The sequence below is a fragment of the Chionomys nivalis genome, chromosome 20 (genome assembly GCF_950005125.1).
Source record: "Chionomys nivalis chromosome 20, mChiNiv1.1, whole genome shotgun sequence".
Taxonomy (NCBI): Eukaryota; Metazoa; Chordata; class Mammalia; order Rodentia; family Cricetidae; genus Chionomys; species Chionomys nivalis.
Window position 1 is genome coordinate 7,056,974 of NC_080105.1, and position 26,441 is coordinate 7,083,414.

Consider the following 26,441-nt stretch of genomic DNA (forward strand, 5'->3'; position numbering starts at 1 on the left):
TCAGTCTCACAGCATCGTTCTGTCTGGCAGAAAGGGTACAGTGGAAACAGTGTTGACCTGGACCTTAATAATAAGCAGTCAGTAGAAACTAATTTGGTTGTCTTTTTGTTTTGCTTTGTATTTTTAAGACAGAGTCTCTCTGTGTAGTCCTGGCTGTCCTGGAATTGTCTCTGTAGACCAGGCTGGTCTCAAACTCACAGAGATCTATCTGCCTCCACCTTCTGAGTACTGGGATTAAAGGTGTGCACCACCACCACCCAGCATCTTGTTTTTGAGACAGGTATCACTGTGTAACTTTGGCTGGCCTGGACCTCATTATGTTAATCAGACTGGCCTCTAGCTCACAGAGACCCCCACCTGCCTCTTGAGGGATTAAAGACATGTACCTCCAAGCCTGGCTGTTTGTCATTTTTCATAGAAGTTGTATATTAGAGAGTAAAGAGGGTGAGCAGGGTGTCAAAAACCTAAACCCTTGTACCAGACCTCAATATGAGTGTCCTGCTTCCTATTGAAGTTAAAGCTCTGTGACTGTCATGTCTGTGAAGAGGTTTTCATGTGTCATTCATCCTTTAACAGACACATCATATCTCACTCTGAATACACTCCATATGAGCATGAGGACTATGCAAGCAAGCCCTACGATTCCAGCTCTCCCCCAAATATTCAAACATATGTGGGTGCTCACACTGTGAATGGACCCTGTGAATGTGAGGTATGTTTAAAATCCCTTGGTTTCACAAGTACATTTGGAATGTATCACCAAACTCAGAGTGGAGAAAACTTCTGTGACTACAAGGAATGTGGAAAGCCTTCAGTTTATCCTAACTCACTTTACGCACACGGAGGAACTCACATTGTAAGGAAATGCTATGAGTGTAACCAGTGTGGGAAAGCTCTGAGTTCTTCCAGTTCCCTTCAAAGGCATGAGAGAATTCACACTGGAGAAAGACCCTATAAATGTAACCAGTGTGGGAAAGCTCTGAGTTCCTCCACTTCACTTCAGAGGCATGAGAGAATTCACACAGGAGAAAGACCCTATAAATGTAACCAGTGTGGGAAAGCCTTTAGATGTCACAGTGCCCTTCAATTACACGAAAGAATCCATACTGGTGAGAAGCCCTATGAGTGCCAGCAGTGTGGGAAAGCCTTTACATGTCACAGTTACCTTCGATTACACGAAAGGACTCACACTGGAGAGAAGCCCTATGAGTGTAAGCAGTGTGGGAAAGCCTTCAGATGTCAAACTTCCTATCATAGACATAAAATTATTCATGGTGGAGAAACATTCTATGAATGTAAACAATGTAGTAGGCTCTTCATTTACCCCTCTTTACTTCAGATGCACGAAAGAACTCACACTAGTGAGAGACCATATAAATGTAAAGACTGTGGCAAGTCATTCCTCTACCCCTCTTTACTTCAAATGCATGAAAGAACCCACACTGGTGAAAAGCCCTATGAGTGTAAACAGTGTGGCACAGCCTTTAGACATCACTCTTCCCTTCGACTGCATGAAAGAACCCACACGGGAGAAAAGCCCTATGAGTGTCCACAGTGTGGGAAAGCCTTCACTCGTCACACTTCCCTTCGATTACATGAAATAACTCACACCGGAGAGAAACCTTTTAAATGTAAAGAATGTGGAAAAGCCTTTAGACACCACTCGTCCCTTCGGTTGCACGGAAGAATTCATAGTGGAGAGAAACCCTATGAATGTAAACAATGTGATAAAGCCTTTATACGGTACAGTTACCTTCGATTACATGAAAGAACACACACAGGAGAAAAACCTTATGAATGCAAGCAATGTGGGAAAGCCTTCAGTCGTCACAGTTCCTTTCAGAGACATAAATCCATTCACGCTGTGGAAAACCCCTATGAATGTCAGCCGTATCTAATTCCTTTATCGCTGTTTCCTCCAAATACATCAGATAACTCATACTGGTGAAAAACACTATGATGTGAACAGTGTGTTAAAATATTTATCCTTATCCACCTAAAACACATATAAGAACTGAAGATGTCACATGATAAACCTTATCCACATAAATGATACGGCTTAGACTTTAAATGTACTAAGGAATTCATTGTAGGTATAGTTTCTACAAATGTGCAGTCTGTGGTAAGTCCTTCCACAGAAACAAATTAATTCATGCGGGGGAAATGCCTTATGAATGGAAACGATATGGTCAGTGTTCTATCCCTGTTTGCTTCAAACACATGAAAGAACTTAAAATGCAAAATGCCGTGAGGGTTGGCAGTGTGCTGGAACCTTCAGGAGATGGAGGTCCCTTGTTAACATGAAAGACTCTTACTGGAGGGAAAGAGACTGCATGATGTTTAGATGTCATTGCTCCCGTAGATTCTGTGAATGGACTACTGGAAACCGTTCTGTGAGTGAGAGCGAAGCTGTGACACCTTCAAGCTCACAGCTCCTTTCAAAGGTGTATGATGATTGATGGTGGGACAAGGCCTTATACATGTAAAAAGTATGCTAAGTTTTTGGTTGCTTGGAGAGGGACAGGCATTTTTTGTTGGTAGTGAAGCTACCTGTAAGTTGCCTGTGTTCAATAAGCCCAGTTAGATTCGGCGGTTCCCCAGGCTGCAGTTGGATGGAGTCATTGCTTTGTTTCTATCCTCAGTGCCTTGCTTGTTCAACATGTGTCCAGAAAATGTTCACACAATACTTGGCACCCAAATGTGGAGCTCAGTGGAACCAAAGATGAGTTTGAGAGGAGCACTGTCTTTCTCTGGGTGATGAGACATGGCCTTGAACAGGGCGGATCATCTGCAGTTGACTATGAAGCGGCTGTCTTTTCAGTATGCCGTGGGACAGTGTGCCGCCTTGCTGCAGTACCAGTTGCATTGTTTGTACTGTGCAACTCCTCTAGTATGGAATGCTCCCCTTCTGTGACAAATGACCTTTGCCACATGAACCTTCCCCTCCCTCCCACAGCTGTCAAGTTCAAGAGTGTATTACAGTTCCTGTAAGTAGCACAGACGGAACAAAATTAAGTAGGTATCAGGTGCACGGCCCTTCATTGGGTAAGAAGACATGCTCTCTACTAGCATGAACTTGCCCCTTTGATGGAGGGATTGTTTGAGGAAGAGATATGCAGATGCTGTCCACTGTATTGGCCTTCAGATTGGCAAGGAAACTAAGGAAAAGGAGGGTGGGAGGGAGGATGGGAACAAATGAGCTGCAGCTGCCGGCTTCCAGTTTTTTACATCTGGATGGCATAAGGGGAACAAATGAAAAGTTCTGTCTGCTGAGTAGTCCCTTTGGGATCCTAAAATGTGAAGCCTATATAAAGTTTTGACTAGTGAGGGAGAGAAGTCGAAGTGGTGATAATGTTCCCCTTCGGCCTGGCCTTTACTACAGAAGAGTTGGAGTGCAGTGGCCTGTGTATGGAGGACTAAACAGTGGCCCAGTAAAAGGAGTTGTGATAATTAGTAAATATTCTTTTTTCGGAAGGCTGTACAGCTTGAGAAAAAAACATAATGAAGAAAGATTTGATAAAGCACTGCAGCTGAGAAGTCCAAGCTTTTGCTGGAGTTGTTTCCCCAGAATAAGTTGTGTGCTCTCCTGCAGAAAAGCATGCTTGTGCGTAATCCGTTTGTTCAGCTCAGGGACCTCTCAGCAGCTAGGGGCGTCCACTGAAGAGGCAGCAGTGTGCTACAACATGGGCTTAGAGGCTGTCAGACCCAGGGAGTCCACGGGAATACAGCAGGTGAGCATGTCTGGGCTTCCTCTTTGCTCCTACACCAGTGAGAGAACAAGAACCAGCTCTTTCCCCACCAAGGCTGCGTGCAGGATGAGGGTGCAGATGGCTCATGAAGAATGATGGTTCAGGGTAGGGTGCAACCTCCCATCTACAACACTGTATCCAGTACTGATTTTGATTTTTTTTTCCCTTGAGGAAAGTTTCTAGGTAGCCCAGACTGGCCTCAAATTCACTATATAGCTGAGGATAATCTTGGAAGTCCTGATCCTCCTGCCTCCTCTTTCTAAATACTGGGGTTGTTGCCAGGCGGTGGTGGCGCACGCCTTTAATCCCAGCACTCGGGAGGCAGATGCAGGCAGATCTCTGTGAGTTCGAGGCCAGCCTGGTCTAGAAGAGCTAGTTCCTGGACAGGCACCAAAACCACAGAGAAACCCTGTCTCGAAAATCCAAAAAAAAAAAAAAAAAAAAAAATTCATAAATAAAATAAATAAATAAAAAAAATAAATACTGGGGTTGCATGCATGAGTCACCCCATCTGGTTTCCTGTGCTTTGAAACAGTCCCAGGCTTCATGCGTTCACTCTCTGCTGTGCTGTGTCCTCAGGAAACACTTGGTACAGAATCTTCATGGATCTTTTTAATATTTGTTTATTGCCCTCTTAACTCTTCCTGACTCCCCAGTCCAGCTAGCACTTGTTTGATCCTCCAGTGATCCTGAGACCCCTGTGTAAATAGGTTTCTTTCACTTCACCGCTGACATAACGCTAGCCTGTGAGTGTCCCACAGAGTTAGAAAAGCATCTGTGTGAGCTAAAAGAATGACGATCAGAAGGGCAGTACACATACATGTGCACAGGGCAGGCACGTGGGAAATTCTTGTGATGTTATGGTTGGGTAAGACACATGTGATACAAAATAAGGAGAGTGAGGGAAATCTTTCGCAGCCAGTGGCTGACATTAAGCATTACAAGAACAGTTGAGGAGCTCGAGTGGAAGTGCCCTGTGTGCGTGGGCAGAGATTTTCAGAGCATAGACTCCTCAGTGACGATGCAGTGTGGGGTGGGCTACTTCTCCAAGAGATGCCCCAGAAGTCCCTAGACAGTGCTGGCTGTTGCCAATGCTCTTCGCTGTCCCTAGAACTAGAGTTAATACTGTTCCTGAAGACACCACATGCTTTGGCTGCTGAATGTGGAGAAAACAAGCTGAACCTGAGCTGCAAGTGCCCTTGCTGGCCAGCTTTAGAGGACCTTGAGGGCTCCGAACCCTGTATGGTACTAAAATTGGCAAGCAAGATGTGCCTACTAGGGCTGGTGAGATAGCCCAGCTGGTGAAGGTGCTTGCTGCCAAGACTGGCAACTTGAGTTAGATCTCAGAGCCCACGTGATGGAAAGAGAACTAAATCATGCAAGTTGTCTTCTGACTTCCTTATTCATGCTGATGCTGTGGTGTGCGTCTTCCTTGTACAATATAGAAATAAATGTCATAGGCTCTATGACTGTAGTGGCGTGACTTAATGGGAGTGGCCAAATGCTGCAGGGGTCAATTCACATCTCTAAGACCCATCCACAGGCTATGGCTAGAGAGTCATAGGCCCTGGTGGTAAAGCTATTGGTGTTTGCCTAAACGGGTATATTTCTGTATTTCTGTGAAATGACTGTATCAGGTTCTGTGTTTAATGCTTGTAGGCTGTTGCTCCAGTCAGTTTTTGGAAAGAGAAGCTCCTTTTTGCTGTAGGCAATAGTTACTGATGAGATTTATCACCCTTTTCTAGGCTTGGCACATTCTGGAAAAGGGGATACCAGAGGAAGGGATGGCATGCTTTGGAATGCTGTCCTTTGAGCATGCCATTGTCCTTGAAATTTCAGTACCTTTGATGACCTGCAGGAGGCCCACACAAGACTGCCTTTTGTATCCATGTGGAAGGGTGGGCATGGGAGCCCTGGCACCTTCCCTGACGATACAGGCAGTTAATATTCACTGCAGGGAGGGATCCGGAGACCTTTGTCTCTCCCTGAATATATTTTTTTGTTTTGACTTTTTGAGACAGAATTTCTCTGTGTAGCTCTGGCTGTTCTGGAACTCACTCTGTAGACCAGGCTGGCCTCAAACTCACAGAGATCTGCCTGCCTCTGCCTCCCTAGTGCTGCGATTAAAGGTGTGTGCCACCATGCCCAGCATATACCTGAGTATTTTTAGACAGTTAATGATATTTAGACAAGAGCATCTTACAAGACCTCCCTCCTCCTCTGAATATTAAAGCAGATAAAGGGAGAAACCCTTTCTTCAGTGGAATACCTACCTATGATTTTCCATGTTCCTGTCAGTAACCCTTCACCCATGCTCCTGTAAGTAACCCTAATTAAAATAATTGGTTGATCAAGCTGTACTTGTGTCAAATCTTTTCCGTGTGTCTGTGTTTGGTGCCCTTGTCTGAGGTGGACAGACACTCAGACCTTAGAAAGTTCACATAGTTTTATTGGTTTGTGTTTGGGCTTTTTTGTTTTGTTTTTCGAGACAGGGTTTCTCTGTGTAACTGGTCTGACTGTCCTGGAATTCACTTCCTAGACAAGGCTGACTTTGAACTCACAGAGATCTGCCTGCCTCTGCATCCTGAGTGCTGGAATTAAAGGTGTACGCCACCACCGCCTGACTACACGTTGTACTGTAATATGAGTTACATTGACAAACTGTCATGTTGCTTAAGTTTGTTGAGAGCAGACTGGGAGGGGTACACTCTCCCTTTTTTCAGATTCAAACATGTTTTTCTCAAGTTTTCTCTGTTCCTATCCTGGTGGTGACAGGGAGAAGGTTGTTCAGCAGTAGCTGTGGATGTTTAAAGCATGGTGTTCTGGGCGGTGGTGGTGCACTCCTTTAATCCCAGCACTTGGGAGGTAGAGGCAGACAGATCTGAGTTCGAGGCCCGCCTAGACTACACAGACAGGTCTTGGGTGTCACCTTTGTGAACAGACAGGGGGTGGACCATCTCAAGGTTGCAGTGGAAATAAAAACCAGATGCTGATAACCTCAGCGATGCTTCCCTGGTGTATTTCTGCTGGATTTTCCAAGTGTCACTTGTTTGCTTTTTTATTATTTTCTTATTTTATACATTGATGTTTTGCCTGTATGTAGGTCTGTGTACCACATATGTGCCTGGTACCCATGAAGCTGGAAGAGGGTATTGGATTCCTTGGAACTGGGCACTCTCTCCACTGACCTCCTTATGCACCATGGTGCCACTGTGCGTGTGTGGAGAGGCAGAGAAGAGCAGGTGCGTGTTCCCCCCTCCACCGAGAAGTGGGGTAGATCAGTACTCTTTCTTCCTGGGCCAGCTGCTCCCACACTTTTTGGTGGATGCAGTGGGTCGACCAGATGGCTGGACCCTTTTTCTTTTTTGAAAATAATACATCACACACACACGTCGACCAGTTGGCTCTGTGTATTTTATTATTATTTTTTAAATGATAGAAGCAGGTCGACCAATTGTCCTATAAAGTGTTTTGCCTTAAAAACAAAGTCACGATTGGACTCTTTTTTTTTTTTTTTTTAAATACATTCTACATCCACAGGGAGACAGATTATTGTGAGCCGCTATGTATGTGCTGGAAATTGACCTCAGAGCAGTCAGTTCTCTAAGCTTGAGTCATTTCTCCAGCCTTGCCCACCCTTACCCCTACTTGCTTCTTGGCTGTACTGCTCCAGTCTTCTGGGTGTGGTTATTTTCTCATAGAATGTTTTGCTCTTCACTTACTAATTCTTCCTGCGGCTTGCTGTTTATTCTTGTTGGTTTATTTGAGACAGCAGCTCACTTTGTTACGTGGCTCTGGCTGGCATAGAACTTATGTATATTAGCCTAACCTGGAACTCACAAACATCCGCCTGCCTCCGCCTGGCTTTTTTATTAAATTTTAATTGTGTGTGTGTGTGTGTGTACCTCAATGGACAAAGGTCATGGGGGTCCTGGAAACCAAATTCAGGCCATCAGTACCGGGGGCAGGCTCTGTGCCATTTTACCAGCCCTATTGTTTTAATGTTCTTGCTCTATACTTAATATATATACTTGTTAAGTATGCTTAATAAATTCACTTCTTGGAAACTGAGAGTATGGTCTTGTTGGTGTTAATCCAGACTGTACTGGACAAACGTGAGAGTTGGATGAAGGTGAGTGAGGTGATAAGCCCTCTTTATCCACATCTGTTCCCTGTGTCTGAAGGATCTCGCGGTATCTGATGAGGCAGACGGTGACTCTCTTTGAAAATGCACAGCTCCTGCTGAAAGGAAATGCTCTGAATGGAACATGGTGGAGAATTCAGGCTGATTCTCTTCAGATGGATGGGAAAACCCATAGGGGAAGCTTTAGTGAATATAGATTTAATGAGTACCAAAGCCGGGCAGTGGTGGCGCACGCCTTTAATCCCAGCACTCGGGAGGAAGAGGCAAGTGGATCTCTGTGAGTTCGAGACCAGCCTGGTCTAGAAGAGCTAGTTCCAGGACAGGTACCAAAACCACAGAGAAACCCTGTCTCGAAAAACCAAAAAAAAAAAAAATACCAAAGTGAACATTAAAGCCTTTGAGGGTTTTTTGGCATCATGAATGGACATATTGAAGAAAATTCCCTTGTATATAATAATTGAATTAAAGCCTTATATATTTTTAAAGAAAGGGTCTCTACTATGTAGCTGTGGCTGTTCTGGAACTTGCTTTGTAAACTAGGATGTCATCCAATTCCCAGAGCTTCCCCTGCCTTTGTGTCCCGAGTGCTGGGATTAAAGGCATGCACCCCCATGCTTGGGTGGTGCTTTTATCTGTCATGTAATAGTTAGATAAAGCTTGGTCAAAAAAACAACCACCCACTCCCCTACCCTCACCACTGCAGCGTTTCTTTATGTAGCCCTGGCTATCCGGACACTTGTTCTGTAGAGCAGTCTAGCCTCAAACTCAAGGATCACCTGCCTGTGCTCCCAAATCCTGGGATTAAAGGTGTGCCCCCAAACAATCAAAATTCAGGCATACATTGGTGCTCTTCAGCCAGTCCTTGTAATGGTTACTGAAAGCAGATCAATAGTTCCACAGATTTAATGATATCAATCAGTTACTGAACTTTGCCCTTCGAAAATTTAATATACTACATCATCTCTTAAATCTCTATCTTTTAGATATATTTTATAATGATTTATTTTTACTTTACATGCATTGGTGTTTTGCCTGCTTGTCTTTGTGAGGATATCAGATCCCCTGAAACTGGACTTACAGGCAGTTGTGAGCTGACATGTGGGTTCTGGGACTTGAATCTGGGTCCTCAGGAAAGCAGCCATATTAACCGCTGAGCCATCTCTCCAGTTCATCTTTTATTTTTATATTTTAAATTTTTTTTTTTTTTAGTTTTTCGAGACAGGGTTTTTCTGTAGCTTTCAATCCTGTCCTGGAACTAGCTCTTGTAGACCAGGCTGGCCTCGAACTCACAGAAATCCACCTGCCTCTGCCTCCCGAGTGCTGGGATTAAAGGTGTGGGCCACCACCGCCCAGCCAGTTCATCTTTTATATGTCTTTTTTGTTGTTTTTTGAGACAGGGTTTCTCTGTAGCTTTGGAGACTGTCCTGGAACTAGCTCTTGTAGATTAGGCTGGTCTTGAACTCACAGAGATCCACCTGCCTCTGCCTCCCGAGTGCTGGGATTAAAGGCGTGCACCACCACCACCCGGCTTTGTATGTCTTAAACATTTATTCAGACCATTATATCTTGTAAAAACCTTTTAATTCCATAGCCTGGGAACATTCAACCCTTGTAGTCTTCATACACAAATTCTTTATTAAAATGATTTAAATTTTTACATTTTTCTAACATTTGCTTAAATACCATGAGACATTAACAGATCTACTGTGAGAGTTTTCTCCCTGGGATTGGGGAAGATTAAGTAATGTCTGTCTTAGAAAACCCTAATGAGAAACCAATGTTCTGTTTCAACGAATTTCATTTTGAGGGATCAGTGGGACTTAATTTACAGACCGTGGATGAGAGGCTGCCGACAGCAGCGCAGGTGTCCCAGTAGCAGCCACGGCGGGGGCTCCACACTACAAAGATGGCTTCCCCATAGCTGGAGGTGAAAGCCCCTCTCCCTCGTCTCCCTCTCTCTTCCCCTTTAAAGACAGGGTCTCAATGTGTGACCCTGATTGGCTTGGAATTCACTATGTATACCAGGCTGGCCTCAAATACATGGAGATCTATCTGCCTTTGTCCTCTCAGTATTGGGATTAAAGGTGAACACCACGGTGCCTGGCTTTTATCTATGCTGCTGTCCTTGGAAAGTAGTAGTCAGGACTTGGTGAAGCAGAAACAGAAGCAGATAAGCATGAAGCCAAGGAGTCTTTTTGTTTGTTTGTTTGTTTGTTTTTTCGAGACAGGGTTTCTCTGTGGTTTTGAAGCCTGTCCTGGAACTAGCTCTTGTAGACCAGGCTGGTCTCGAACTCACAGAGATCCACCTGCCTCTGCCACCCAAGTGCTGGGATTAAAGGCGTGCGCCACCATCGCCTGGCCCAAGGAGTCTTGAGAAAGAAAAAAACGCTGTGCTAGGCAGAAGGAGCAGGTGTTAGAACCCAACATAGCTTTTATCTCCAACTCTCAGTGTAGCTGCTACTGACTGCAGCTTGTCCAGCACCCAGTCATTTATTCTTTAGGTCCTGGTTAGGAACTGTGCTTTCTCACATTTTCCCCATGCTGCTGGAAATTCACACAAGCCTTCCAAATCTAGCCATCTCAGTCTTTTTTTTTTAATATATTTATTTATTTATTATGTATACAATATTCTGTCTGTGTGTATGCCTGCAGGCCAGGAGAGGGCACCAGACCCCATTACAGATGATTGTGAGCCACCATGTGGTTGCTGGGAATTGAACTCAGGACCTTTGGAAGAGCAGACAATGCTCTTAACCTCTGAGCCATCTCTCCAGCCCCCTAGCCATCTCAGTCTTAACTCCTGTTGTTAGATGGCTAGTATTTGAGCCACATGACTGAAAAAAATCTTATGTCTCTATTGAAAGTCAGTAAATATATCAGGCAAAACAATTTAACACTGTGGAGATCTGGCATTATTACCCCTTAGTCTGATACTTAAAAAAAAAAAAAAAAAAAAAAAGTGGTGTTTTCTTAAAGTCTTAGTGGGACCAGGAAGTTTTATGTGCCACTATTTTGATTTGTCCCATGTAATTGCATTATTTGAGATGTGAATTCTCATGGTTGCCACCATCTTGGTGAGGTCTTTAGCCAAGATGGTGATGTAGCTACATGGTTATTTTTGCTTCAGTTAAGCTTAGCTCCATGGTAAAATGAGCTCATGATCCATGAAATTCAGCATCTCACAGATTAAATGTTGACGTCACCTCTTTAAAATGATACCTGAGTTATGTCAGCTTGGATATAGGAGATGGTTTATGTGGCATGAAGATCCCCAAATAGAAAAGTAGTAGGAAGGAATCCCACAATCTCAATACAATGTGAGTCACTATATCCTTGCACACAAATTATAAGCAGCCCTTTGATTGGGATTGCCTTGAGTGTGTAGATGCTTTTTGACAGTGGCATTACTCGGAATCTATGAGGATGGGCAGCATTTCCAAATCTAGTATGTTCCATTTCTTTCTTTGGAGTCTTGAAGATTTTATTATAGACGACGTTGTTTTCTTCCTTTTGTCAGGTTTGTTGATTGGTTGTCAATGGATCCTGCAGAATTTTGTGTGTTTGTGTTTTGCCACTTTGCTGAACATGTTTATGAGCTCAGAGTGGTAGAGTGTTCAGGGTCTGTCATGTAGGAACCACGTCGTCTGTAATCAGGATAGTTTTAGTTTCTTTTCCTCTTTGCATCCTTTTATTTCTTTCTTAGTGCTCTATTAGAATGTGAAACATTCTGTTGGGTCGGAGTGGAGAAATGGACACTGTTGTTTTTTCCCTGACCCTGATTTTAGTCGGAATGCTTTGAGTTCTTCTCTATTTGGGATTTTTTTTTTTAGTTTAGATTTCTATTTATGCAATAACAACCCTTCTGTTTACCTGGTCATAGTCCTTCTGTGTAGGACATTGTCACCAGCACTGCCTTGGGAGGGGAGGGTTGCTTTGGACTTAACAAAAAGGACTTGCTGCTCTTGTAAAGAACCTAGGTTCACTTGCCAGCACCCATAGTTTCAGGGGATACAACTCCCTTTTCTGATTTGACATGCTCTAGGCATACATGTGGCTCATATCCATACATAAATAAATTGGGAAAAAAATCCAGGTTCTTTTTAAAAATTCAAAGTCTTGGGTTGGAAAGACTTCTCAGCACTTAAGAGCACTGACTGCTCTCCCAGAGGATGTGAATTCAATTCCCAGCAACTATGTGGCAGCTCACAACTCTCTGTAACTCCATTTCCAGGGGTAGCCAACACCTACATACAGACATACATGGAGGCATAGTGTAAATAAAAAGATTTTAAAAATTCAAAATCTTCGGGGGGAGGGGAAAGGCAGGGAGAGGAGCAGAGAAAAATGTAGAGCTCAATAAAAATCAATTTAAAAAATCCAAAATCTTTCCAGATGGTGGTGGCGCACACCTTTAATCCCAGAACTCGGGAGGCAGAAGCAGGCGTTTCTCTGTGAGTTAAAGGCCAGCCTAGTTTATAAGAGCTAGTTCCAGGACAGCTAGGGCTGTTACAAAGAAACCATGACTTGAAAAATAACAAATTAAAAATCTAAAATCTTGGCCTGTGTGTGGTGGTGCACACCTTTAATCCCAGCACTTGGGAGGCAGAGGCTCGCAAATCTCTGAGTTCAAGGCCAGCCTAGCAGCCTGGTCTACAGAGCAAGTTTAAGAAAATGAGAGGAGGGTCAAAAAATGAATAAGAAAAATGTGGTCCATTTACACGATGGAGTACTCCACAGCAGAAAAAATAACGACAGCTTGAACTTTGCAGGAAAATGGATGGAGCTAGAAAATATTATTTTGGGTGAGGTAACCCAGACACATAAAGACAATTATCACATGTACTTACTCATAGGTGGTTTTTAAACATAAAGCAAAGAAAGCCAGCTCACAAATCCCAATCCCAGAGAACTTAGACAACAATGAGGACACTAAGAGAGACTTACATAGATCTAATCTACATGGGAAGTAGAAAGTAGAAAAAGATAAGATCTGAGTAAATTGGGAGCATGGGGACCTTGGGGGAGGATTGAAGGAGGGAGGGGAGAGGCAGGGAGGGAAGCAGAGAAAAATGTAAAGCTCAATAAATATCAATAAAATAAAAAGAAAGAGAGTGGAAAAGTGGTTTCTATATGGGCTTGGTGGTACAATTCTAGCATATGATTGAGGCAGGAGGATTGTAAGTTTTAGGCCAGCCTAAGCTACATAGTGAGATTATGTGCTTGTGTGTGTGTGTGACCTTGTTGGAGGAGGTGTGTCATAGTGAGCAAGCTTAGAGATTCAAAAGATTGAAGTCATTCCTATTGTTCCCTCTCTACCTCTTTTTTTTAATAAATGAAACTCAACTTCTTTATTTTTTATTGATTTATTTGTTATGTATACAATGTTCCTCCTGCCTGTACACCTGCACACCAGAAGAGGGCACCAGATCTCATTATAGTTGGTTGTGAGCCACCATGTGGTTGCTGAAAATTGAACTCAGGACCTCTGGAAGAACAGCCAGTGCTCTTAACCTCTGAGTTATCTTCCCAGTCCCCCCTCTACTTCTTGCCTGAGGAACAAGATGTGAATTCTCAGCTACTACCCCACCTCCACCCTTCATCAGCATCAACATGCCTTCGCTCTACCATCGTAGACTCTAAAGCTCTGAAATTCTAAGCCCAATTATAAACTCTTTCTTATATAGTCTGCCTTGGTTATGGTGTTTTGTCAGAGTAATAGAAAAATAATTGAAAATTGATATATATCAGGAAGTATACAACTACTGTGACAAACCTGACCATGTTGATTTATGGAGGAATGTGGAAGACTTTGGGAGTTTGGCGTAGGAAAGTGTACATTGTAAGCAGGACTCAACAGAATTTCCCAGTAGGATCTTGCAAAACAGCGATGCTGAGAGCACTACAGACTGTGGAGGCACAGCTCGAGCTTTCACAAAGGAACAATATTGGCAACGGGGCTGGTGACTATTCCCTCCAGTCCCCGAGACAGGGTTTCTCTGTGGAATTTTGGCTGTCCCAGAACTCTGTAGACCAGGCTGGCCTCAAACTCACAGAAATCTGCCTGCCTCTGCCTCTTGTTTTACTCTCTGTTCTTCAGGCAAGCTTTATTTATTAAAATATAAATGATATATCAATACATTTCCCCCTTTTTTGTCTAAAATAAAAAGGAGGCTCTAATATAAGAAAAACTATATACAATAAGTACAATGACTATATACAATATCTACAGGCAATAAATACATCAACAATGTCTAGGCCAGTTGCATTTGACAAATTCATAGAAAATACTCTATTCTATCTTGATGAGTCCAAAGTCTTGTACCTAATTTGTTTTTTTTTTTCCTGGTGTTTTGAGACAGACTTTCACTGTAGCTTTGGAGTCTGTTCTGAAACTAGCTGTTGTAGACCAGGCTGGCCTTGAACTCAGATCTGCCTGTCTTTGCCTTCCAAGTGCTGGGATTAAAGGTGTGCACCACCACCACCAAGATACCTAACTTACTTTCTATCATAACTTGCATTACTATCTAAAACTATCTGTTCCTATCTCTCAATCTTATATATTTTATATTTCTTTAGTGAAATTCTTTTTTGAGTCTCATAAATAGTGAAAACTATAACTATCTAGTCTTATATTATTCCTCAAGAAGGAAATAATTTTAACTGAGTAAGCAGGATGAGTGAGCAAGCGACTTCCTAAAATTGTGACAAATGACAGAAACAGCTGATTGCCTGGTCAGTCACCCAAAGTTCCTCTGCAATGTTGGGGCATCCATCTTTGGCCTATAGACCTGGAATATCTGACAGACTTTTCTATGAGGCAGTAGTTTTGAAGAGATGTCCCACCTTGTTTGCAGTCACTCTCTGTCGTGTCCTGCTTGCCCCTTTAGGACAGCATAGTGTCAGCAGTTGAAGCAAGGGCACTTTCTTGCCTAGTGACTTACTTTTGCTGTGTAGAAAGCAAACTCCTTGCTGGGCAGTGATGGCGCACGCCTTTAATCCCAGCACTCGGGAGGCAGAGGCAGGTGGATCTCTGTGAGTTTGAGGCCACCCTGGTCTACAAGAGCTAGTTCCAGGGCAGGCACCAAAGCTACGGAGAAACCCGGTCTTGAAACCCCCTCCACCCCCACCCCCCCAAAAGAAAGCAAACTCCATGTGGAGTTTCTTCAATGTCCATCATCTTCTCTGAAGTAGATTTGCGCTGCCAGGAGCAGACATGTCTCATTGTTATAAATAAAAAAGAACCTATGCTATTAAGACATTTTAAATGCCATATTCTGTAGATCTCTGAATATGACCTGTCTATGTAATACATTTCTGTTTGACCTTGAAAACATACCTAATGTGACTACAAGTTCAACTGAAATAGGTGACTAATTACTAACTTTTATTTCCTTATTACTATAAATAGTTGTTAATAAAAACTTTCAAGGACTAGAAATTTACATTACATTGGTAAACGAGTTGTATAGGTACAATATTTTGAACAAGATTAGCAACATATGTGCAGTCTGTTTTTAACAAAATTTATATCAAATTATTATCTATATATAAAATTTGCATATGATCTACAAAATTCCAATTCACTGTAAAGCATTTAAACTAATAGTTGCTTTCTAAAGTATATTCAATAATCTCCCTTTTTATCTTATCTCTATCATCCCCTTTTTCTTTTCAAAGTTGATTCTACCCTTTTATCCTAGCATATTTGCATCCCCATTTTTTCTTTTCAAAACAAGAACTCTGAATCTAATTTCCTTTGTTCAGTTTTGCTCCTGACCATACCAATAACAACTTGTAACCAACCCTCCCAAAAAATGATAAATGTCCATAACCAATTGAATGACCAAAAACCACACACCCCACCTCTTGGGAATGTGGATATCATAGTCTCAAATTTACTTCCTGCTTTCTGGGGGTGATTGCCACACCAACTCCAGTGTCGTCTGTGTGACATGACATATGTCATTATGCTGGACGGGAGCTACGTGTCCTATGGGACTAGGCTTTCTGGAGGTCAATGGCAGACAGCCCGGTATTAGCCACCGCTGAGGCATGGATGGGTTTCTCAAGTAGCTGGCTATATGGAATATGAGCTTTGCACAATCTCTTTCATAATAATGATAGTCTTTATATATACACAAGACAAGAATCATTCTCTTCAGAAACAGCTTTGAGATAGGGAAGCACACTATGGGAATGTATAAGACTACAGCAGAACCTTTATCATACACAGGGTGTATGATGGGCAAGGGAATAGATGGGTTAATGTTGATGGACAAAGACTGTTATACTCTGAACTTTATGGATAGGCTTGCTAGATTCCAACCCCCATGGTGTCTGCTGCATAAGAAGGTACTAAAAAGTATAGTTCAACAGGTGCAGAGAACTGATTAGGCATATTTGGTCACTAGATGAAATAAAGGGTTAGGAAGAGGAAGGGCCATGATAGCGATAATGAGACAGAAACTTTCTATTCATAAGATGAAACCACTTGTCTGAGGTTTACGTTCCCAAGGACAAGATTTCCTCTTCTAAGTATGCTTTATGTCTAACACCTGTTCCTGATAATATACTTTTCTTAAATATCGACGATGTGACTAAAAGAAGCTTTCATACTGTGCCAACCAATGACACATGACCTTCTGATTTGTTCTTTGTTTGAATACTATATAATGAAAACACGAATTCAGTAAAATTGCAGCAGATTCCAATCACTCTCTTGTGTGTTGTGTCTGTCTGTCATTCGCCGAACTTGTGCCTTCCTGTTACCAGGACCCTGCTTCTCCCACGGTCTGAGTGGCTCCCCTGAGCCGGTCTGTGGCAGGTGATGACATCTTTAGGGGATTCTAAAAGAAAATTTTGGTTAATTGTCAAATTCAGAGAGGTAGCTTTATCATTTGTTGTCCAGTTTCTGCACAATGGGAAAGTGCAGGGCTTGTCTCAAGTCCTCGTTAGAGTAATCTGTTAGGCTGGATCATCTTAGCTAGCTACCTCAGAATGGTTCTGAGCAACTTGTAGCTCATAGCTGATCTTTAGGTGGTGTTCTTCAGCTTAGTGGTGGAGGAGCCATTATTGTGGGGCCTTGAAGATGTAAGTCACAAAACAATCCCACACCCGTTTGGGATTATGATTAATAAAAGGGTTATTTATTTAAGGGGAAAAACTTACAGATCACTGTCCTAGACAACAGCCCTCGGTGCAACCAGGAACAGAGTCTAGCAGCCAGAAGTGGGAGCCGGAAGTAAGAGAGAAAGAGAGAGAGAGAGAGAGAGAGAGAGAGAGAGAGAGAGAGAGAGAGAGGAAAAGAAAGGCTACTGCTGCTTTTTAAAGCAAAAGAGACCACGCCCAAGTGGGCTGTTACCTTAAAGGCTATTGGCTAAAGGAGTGGGAGGAGCTCCACAGAAGGGCCTCATCCTCCTTATGGAGACTTCCTGAGGTCACTGTTAGGCATGCTCATAGTTTACTGTAGAAAACTGATAGAGAATCAAACCTGAAATCATATTCAGGAAGGTAGAGTAAACTTCTTTCTAGAATTAGTTAATACTCTATATGACCATTAATATCATGACAAAATGTTTAATATATATGAATATATATGTAAATCTTATACATCTTAACCTTAAGAAAAGCTGTTAAGGAGTCAATATAAAACCAAAGAATTATTAGTAGCAATAGTCCTTAAATTTTTGTTATTCTTCTGTCCCATATCAAGTGGCTCTTCTGACATGAGAGAGATTTTGTATTTCATTTTATTAAGCATGCTTGGGTTTAGAGAAGCGAGAGCCACACTACAGCTCCAATGCCGGCTTTAATCTTTAATTGGATGGGGACACAAAAAGACCATTTGCATTACATGTCTGTAGAGAACAGCAGAAACAAACATTTCTAGCAAATGTGTGATTATCGAATTAGCATTTTCTGAACTCAAAGCAGCTGCCCATTGAAATGGTGTATTGGGCTGAGCAGTGGTGGCGCATGCCTTTAATCCCAGCACTTGGGAGGCAGAGGCAGGAGGATTTTAGTGAGTTCGAGGCCAGCTTGATCTACAAGAGCTAGTTCCAGGACAGGCTCCAAAAGCTACAGAGAAACCCTGTCTTGAAAACAACAACAACAACAACAACACACACACAAAAAAAAAGAAAAGAAAAAAAGAAAAAGGAAAAGAAAAAGGTGTATCAGTGGTGTGGTATACTTATTTTAATTTTTCAAATTCTACAAAATGGTACACATTCATCTGCAAAATTTTATTCCTTTGGGTTATTCCCTGTAGGTAGTGGTGTTTGGTTGTGTAAAGTACAAGTAGGACATTTCCTTATAAAATCCTTGGTTTGTTACCACAGGATGGAAAAGCCTTTTATTTATTTATTTTTTTAAAAAACCTTTGCTATTGACATGATTTTTTTTTAAAGAAATTCAGTTCTTCAGCACATTTCCAATCAATAATTGAGTCGATTTCTGCATTACCTTGTGCTAGAGAACCTGGCAGACCCATATGGGATTGGATATGTGCTATGTATATGGGATAATGTCTATTCTTGATTATATTTTACAACTGAATAATGAAGTCAATTCCATACCATCTGGTATAAATTCAGTATGCAAAACAACTCTCTTCATATTGTGAATCAGTAGCTATATTGAGGGGTTCTTTAAAAGCTCTAAGTACCATGAGAGTAGCATATAATCCTGACTTTTAGACAGAATCAAAAGGGTTTTGTTGCACTTTACTTTCATTTCCTGATTTGTAACTTGCCTTTCCTGATCTATTTGCATCAGTATAGAATGTAGGGGCTTCAGTTATTGGTGTGTTCCATACAATGCAAAGAAGGATCCAGCTAGTTTTCTTTTTAAATTGAATTCTCTTGTTTTTAGGATAGTTGTTGCTAACATCTCCCAAAAAATTAGTACAAGCTCTTTGTCAGGGTTCACTTCCTTCCCATAATTTGTCAATTTCCTCATTATTAAAAGGTACTATAATTTCTACAGGGTCTATTCCTGCTAATTGATGAAGTCTCAATTTTCCTTTTAGAATTAAAAAAACTTTTTAAATTTTTTTTCTCAGTTTATGTGGTAAAAAGATCCATTCTAAGATACTATCTTCCCTGTACATTAAAATTCTTGTAGGAGAATGTTTGGAGGATAATATGACCAGAATGCTGTTAAACTTCAGATCCATAGGATTGACATGTGCCTTATGTGATTTCTCTTCAATCAAAGTCAATTCTCAGTTTCAGCTGATAATTCTCTGGGACTATTTAAATCCTTGTCACCATCTAAGGTTTTGTTTAAATTAATCAGGTCATCAGGTTCTATCCCAATTGTGGGCCATAGATGGGAAAGTCTCCTAGCAATCTTTGGAAGTCATTAAGAGTCTGCAATCTGTCTCTCCTAATTTGTACCTTTTGGGGTCTAATTTTTTTGTAAACCTATTTTACAGTCTAATTAATAGAACCTCATCTTTGTATTTTTTTCAGGAGCAATTTGTAATCCCCAACAAGGCAAAATTTTCTTTACTTCTTTAAACATTTTTTCTTCCTCTTAAAAAAGGTTTATTTATTTATTATGTATACAGTATGTCTACATGTATCCCTGCAGGCCATAAGAGGGCACCAGATCTCATTACAGATGGTTGTGAGCCACCATGTGGTTGCTTGGAATTGAACTCAGGACCTCTGGAAGAGCAGTCAGTGCTCTTAAGCTCTGAGCCATCTCTCCAACCCCTCAAATATTCTTTCTGAAGTATCTACACTGTAATCAAATAGTAAAATGTGTTCCATGCAATGGTAATCTACAGATTGAGGAGATTGCTTACATATTGTAGGTGGAGACTGCACTTTCATTTCCTGGCTGCTCAGACACGAATAATCACACAAAAAATATATTAATTACAACGCTGTTTGACTGATGGCTCAGGTGTATTTCTAGCTAGCTCTTACATCTTAAATTAACCCATTTCTATTAGTCTGTGTATTGCCACGTGACCATGGTGCTACCTCATTTTCTTCATGTCTTGTTTCCTTGGCTGCTGTCTGATGTCTGCTTGACTTCACCTGCTCTGTCTCTCTACATCTCTGTTTGGTTTCTCACCTGGCTTTACTCTGCCAAGCCATTGACTGAAAAATCTTTATTCATCAACCAATAAAAGTAACTCATATACAGAAGGACATCCCACATCAATGTATCATTTCCAATGGCTGACTTACAAAATATTGGCACTGGGTGGGGCTATTTAACATTCCCTGTGGGAGAATCTTCCATTGATATCTTTTAGCAAGGTGAGAATTATTATAAGTAGGCACTGTGAAGGCAATTTTTTTCTGTCTTTTTCTAGTAAAGGCTAGTGAAGAAAAGTCTTTTAAATCAATAACTATAAGAGGTTATCCTTTAGGCAATAGAGAAAGCAAAAGAATGCCAGATTGTAGAGAATCCATTGGCTGAAACACCTTATTAACAGCTCTTAGATCTGCTACCATTCTTCAGTTTCCAGGTTTCTTTTTAACAACAAATACAGAATTCCAAGGGCTGGTTGATTCTTCAATATGCTGAGCATCTAGTTGCTCCTGAACCAGCTGTTCTAAAGCCTGCAGCTTCTCCATTGTTAAAGGCCATTTCTCCACCCATACAGGTTTGTCTGTCAACCGTTTGAAAGGTAGGACTGTTGGTGCCCTGTTCTTATACAACCTGAATGGTCAGTGATTATTCTTTATAAAACTGTCTAATATTTTTCTCAGAAACATACATTAATCTATGTTTGTTTCTAAGATTGGGGGAATATTAATCTGAGTATTCCATTGCTATTTTTTTTTTTTTTGGTTTTTCGAGACAGGGTTTCCCTGTGGCTTTGGAGCCTGTCCTGGAACTAGCTCTGTAGACCAGGCTGGTCTCGAACTCACAGAGATCCGCCTGCCTTTGCCTCCCGAGTGCTGGGATTAAAGGCGTGCGCCACCATCGCCCGGCCACATATGGTTTTAATATTCCTGTCTGTCCACCTGGCTCTATACATTAAACCCATTTTATGCTCTGATTTACCTGAGATAAAGTTTCAATCCCAAAAAACTCAACATTTACATCCTGAGAAGACCAATTTGGATGCCAAGATTCTGATGAAATTATTGTTACATCCATACCTGTGTCTACCATACCTTCAGGGACGTTTACTTGTATTTTCATCTTTTTTCTCCTCTTTTCTCCCCTTCCCCCTCCCTCCCTCCCCCCCTCCCTCCCTCGTTTCTCTTCTCTTCTCTTCTCTTCTCTTCTCTTCTCTTCTCTTCTCTTCTTTTCTTTTCTTTCTTCTTTCTGTTTTTCTGTGTACCCTTGGCTGTTCTGGAATTTGCTCTATAGACCAGGAGGTGTTGCGGGAGGTCCTTCCGCTCCTCCAACCAATAGCCGCTGAGATACCAGCCCATTGGGGTGTGGTCTCTCTCCCTTTAAAAAAGCGGCCACTTCCCTCCTCGCGCTCTCTTACTTCCTGCTCCGCTTCCAGTGACTAGACTCCTTTCCTGATTGCGCAGAGGGCTGTTGTCTGGGACAGTGATCTGTAAGTTTTTTCCCCTTTAAATAAATAACCATTATATTAATCATAATTCCAAACTAGCGTGGGATTGTTTGTGACTTACGCCTTCGCCTTCATCTGGCGCCCAACGTTTGGTTTTAGGACCCCTCCTTCCCCCGCTCAGCTGCCTGCCGCCAGTTTGGCCGTGGCCTGTGCCTTGCGGCCTGTGCCTTGTGCGTGGAGCCAGCAGTTTAACATAAATCATCACGCAGTGGCTTTTCTTGCTGCAGTTCTTTATATTTTCCCTTTAGACACCTCAGATTGACTTCAAGTCCCCACGCAGCCTATCGTTTGCCTCCCTACGTGGATTTAAACTCCACAGGCCTGCGTAGTCTCTGCCCGCGTGGTTTGCTCTTTTCTGAGTCGTTTTCAAATCTCCCTTGCAAGCGCAGCTCTTAAGCGGCGTGAACCAGAGCACGCGGTTACCGGTTGCCGAAAGCTGCAACCCCTCAGGACGACTCTGTCACGTGGAGGCATACACGGCTTCCGGGTTACTCTTCTCTACCCCTGGATTCTGGGTTTATGGTTCTGTGTATGGAATTGATTTAATTACATTTACTTTGTTGAGTAACTTGCATTTCCCAGTTTTTAACAAATACTAGGCGGACACTGAAACAGGACCCCATTTTTGTCGCGACTTGGCAACAGCGCCACCTGCTGGATAATAGGTAATATGGCAGTTTTCGTTTCCAACACGAATTTTACTGTTTTGGTTACCAAAACAATGGGTTATATCATGCAAGGTTTATATGACTATGGGGATAACTTAATTTACTAGTTACTAGGTTTCAGTATTCTTTTGCATGTTCTATCATTTAGGAAGAATATGGCACTCCTAAGAACCATACAATCTTTACTAGAAACTCATGCAAGTCAGGAGATTCAGGATTCAAAAGCTTTGGAATCACAGGTGCAGAATGGAGACCAAAAAATTGATACCTCAGTGAAATCACTAGAAACACATGCAGGTCAGGAAATTCAGGATTTAAGAGGGACAATAATAAAAAGACTTGAAATGATTGAAGAAATTATTGGAGCTGGTGAACAGAGTAAGAAGGCACAAGGACAGGATACAATGCCACCACCAGCTATTAGAACGGGCTTACCCAGGGTTTCAGCGACATACCCTGTAATTCATTCTGACAAAGCATCAACTTCTAAAGGCTCAAAGGGAGTCAGAGAAGCTAGATGGATGCTAATAGCAATGAATGATCTAAAAGAAATTAAGAAAGCTATTGTTACTTTTGGCTTGCACTCTGCATATGTTATGGAAATGATAAGGACTTGGACTTCTAATGCTAGAGCTACCCCCCACGATTTCCATCAGTTAGTGTCCGCAGTTTTAGATAATGGACCTTCCTTGATGTTTGGAATCTATTTCAGAGAAGAATCCAAACATATGGAACAGCAAGGAAGAGCAAAAGGTGTGGAGGTTTCCCAAGATCAAATTCTTGGTGCAGGAGAATATGCTGATCCACAGGTCCAAGCTGTTTATGATGATGAAGTACTGTGTCTATGTCACCAAGCAGCTTTAAATGCTTGGAATAGGCTACAAGATCCAGCAAAAAGGGTTGAATCATATACCAGAATTAGGCAGGGACAAAGAGAACCCTTTATTGACTTTTTTTTTTTGGTTTTTCGAGATAGGGTTTCTCTGTGGCTTTGGAGCCTGTCCCGGAACTAGCTCTTGTAGACCAGGCTGGCCTCGAACTCCCAGAGATCTGCCTGCCTCTGCCTCCCAAGTGCTGGGATTAAAGGTGCGCCACCACCGCCCGGCCTCCTTTATTGACTTTTTGCAAAGATTAATTAAGGCTCTGGACATAGGGGTAACATACCCAGAAGCTAGACGAATACTTCTTGAATCTCTAGCTTTTGAGAATGCAAACATAGAGTGCAAAAAGATAATTGGGCCTTTAAAGTTTAGATCAGCACCTATGGATGAATGGATTCAGCATACAATGAATATCGAGACGTTTAGCTATCATGATGAATCTTGGGTAGGAGAAGCAATTTCCAAAGCAATGAGGAGACATCAAACTGCCAGGTGTTTTAATTGTGGTAAATTAGGACATCTGAAAAGGGATTGCAGGCAAAGAATTTCTAGGAATAATATCTCTTCTGGGAATGACAAAAATAGGAGACCTCGGCCTTCAGGTATATGTAGGAGATGCGGTAAAGGCCGACATTGGTCCAACGAATGCAGGTCAACAACAGACAGACAAGGCAACCCGATACCGTCGGGAAACTCCTTGAGGGGCCTCTCACAGGCCCCCAAGCCAACAGTGGCCCAGTCATTCCCAGTCACAGTGGAGAATGTGCCTCACCAAGAAAATTAAAAGCTCCAATTTCTGCTGTAAAAAGTAATACTGGTCTAAATGATGAATTTCGCATGGAGGATGAGTCAAAAAACTCAGTAGGACAGAGTAAACGTATATTTTGGCAGACTTCTATTAATGATCAAAGACCAAAGCTAAGAGTCTGTATAAATGGCACTTTTATTGAAGGCTTATTAGACACAGGTGCGGATGTAAGTATCATTACTCCAGAATCTTGGCATCCGAATTGGCCTCTTCAAGAGGTAGATGCTCAGTTCCTGGGAATTGGAACCCTATCTCGTGTAAAACAAAGCACAAGATGGGTTGAATGCATAGGGCCCGAAGGGCAAATAGGAAGACTAAGGCCATATATAGCCAATATTGCAATAAAATTATGGAGCTGTGACCTGCTACAGCAATGGAATACCCAGATTAACATTCCTGTAGTTCCAGGAACTCATAATTCTGGGAAGGATATGATGAGGTATTATGGAAAAAGGTCACCAGCCATTCAGGCTGTACAAGAACATACAGCAAATACCAAACCTTTAGGGGTACCAACAGCCCTACCTTTAAAATGGCTAACTGAGAAGCCAATATGGACCAAACAGTGGCCTCTAGCTGAAGATAAATTACAGGCATTGGAACAGCTGGTGCAAGAGCAACTAGATGCTCACCATATTAAAGAATCAAGCAGCCCTTGGAATTCTCCTGTGTTTGTTGTAAAAAAGAAATCTGGTAAATGGAGAATGGTGACAGATTTAAGAGCTGTCAACAAGGTAATTCAACCTATGGGCCCACTACAATCTGGAATTCCTTTGCCTTCTCTATTAACAAAAGGATGGCCTCTTATAGTTATTGATTTGAAAGATTGTTTTTTCACTATACCGTTACAAGAAAAGGACAGAGAAAAATTTGCCTACACAGTGCCTACTTATAATAATTCTCAGCCTAATAGGAGATATCAATGGACTGTCCTCCCACAGGGTATGCTCAATAGTCCTACATTGTGCCAATATTTTGTAAGTAAGCCATTGGAAATAATTCGTAAACAATTCCCCAAGTCCATAATTTATCATTACATGGATGACATCTTGTTATCTGATTCAAATAAAGATACTTTAGAAAGGATGTTTGAAGAAGTAAAGTCTTGCCTAGGTGGGGATTACAAATTGCCCCTGAAAAGATTCAAAGAGGAAATTCTATTAATTACCTAGGTTACAGAATAGGGTTAGAGAAAATTAAAACGCAAAAGGCACAAATTAGGAGAGACCGGTTAAAGACTCTTAATGACTTCCAAAGATTGTTAGGAGACATTTCCAGTCTACGACCAGCTGTTGGGATAACACCTGATCTAATAGTTCATTTAAACAAAACCTTAGATGGTGATAAAGATTTGAATAGTCCAAGAAAACTGACAGCTGAAGCAGAAAAGGAACTGACAATGATTGAGGAAAAATTACAGGAGGCACATGTGGATAGGGTGAACCCAAATCTTAGCTGCATCCTAGTCATATTGCCTTCCAGAATTTCTCCTACAGGGATTCTAATGCAGAGGGAAGATATTATTTTAGAGTGGATATTTATACATAATAAACCAAGTAAAAAATTAAAAACTTATGTGGAAAAAGTCTCTGAATTAATTATAAAAGGTAAGCTGAGACTTCGTCAACTAGCAGGTATAGACCCAGCAGAAATTATAGTGGCTTTTACTACTGAAGAAATAAAAAAGTTATGGGAAGACAATGAACCATGGCAAAGAGCTTGTGCTATTTTTTTTGGGAGAAATTACTAGCAACTATCCCAAAAGTGGTAGACTTAACCACATAAAGAGAACTTCTTGGATTCTTCCTAGAATTGTACGTGATGCTCCAATAACTGGAGCCTGTACGTTCTATACTGATGCAAATAAATCAGGGAAAGCAGGTTATAAGTCAGATGAATTGAGTAAGATGGAACAAAGCCCTTATAATTCTGTCCAGAAGGCAGAATTATATGCCATTCTTATGGTGCTAAGGGATTTTAAAGAACCTCTTAATATAGTTACAGATTCACAATATGCAGAAAGAGTTATCTTGCATATTGAAACTGCTAAATTTATACCAGATGACACAGAGTCGACTTCATTGTTTATCCAGGTACAAGACATAATCAGGAATAGGCTTTGTCTGATGTACATAACACACATCCGGTCCCAGACAGGTCTACCTGGTCCTCTAGCACAAGGCAACGCTGAGATTGATCTATTATTGATTGGAAACGTGTTGCAGGCCTCAGAATTTCATAAGAAGCATCATGTCAATAGTAAAGGCCTAAAGAAAGAATTTTCCATTACATGGCAACAAGCTAAGGACATTATAGAGAGATGTCTTACTTGTTCTTTCTATAATCAAACACCGTTGCCTGCAGGGAGTAACCCAAAGGGTACTAAGAGAAATGAAATCTGGCAGATGGATGTGTTCCACTTTGTGGAATTTGGTAAATTAAAATATGTACACCACACCACAGACACGTATTCAGGTTTTCAATGGGCTACTGCCATGAGCTCAGAAAAGGCTGATTCAGTAATCACACATCTATTGGAAATTATGGCCATCATGGGAATACCTGCACAAATAAAGACAGACAATGGTCCAGCATATGTATCTAAGAAAATGAAATGCTTTTTTGCTCATTATAAT

General features: G+C 41.6%; 1 protein-coding gene across 2 annotated transcripts in view; it reads left to right on the plus strand.

Annotated features, from left to right (window-relative positions):
• Positions 1–26,441, plus strand: part of LOC130862578 (zinc finger protein 709-like) — a 50,007-nt gene that overhangs the window by 11,039 nt on the left and 12,527 nt on the right. The window contains exon 4 of one of the 2 annotated variants that reach the window (XM_057752260.1): positions 577–712. In XM_057752260.1, the coding sequence (XP_057608243.1) occupies positions 577–712 (136 nt within the window). Of the gene's footprint in view, positions 1–576; positions 7,821–26,441 lie in introns of those variants that run through there. The other variant, XM_057752259.1, reaches the window with a different exon arrangement.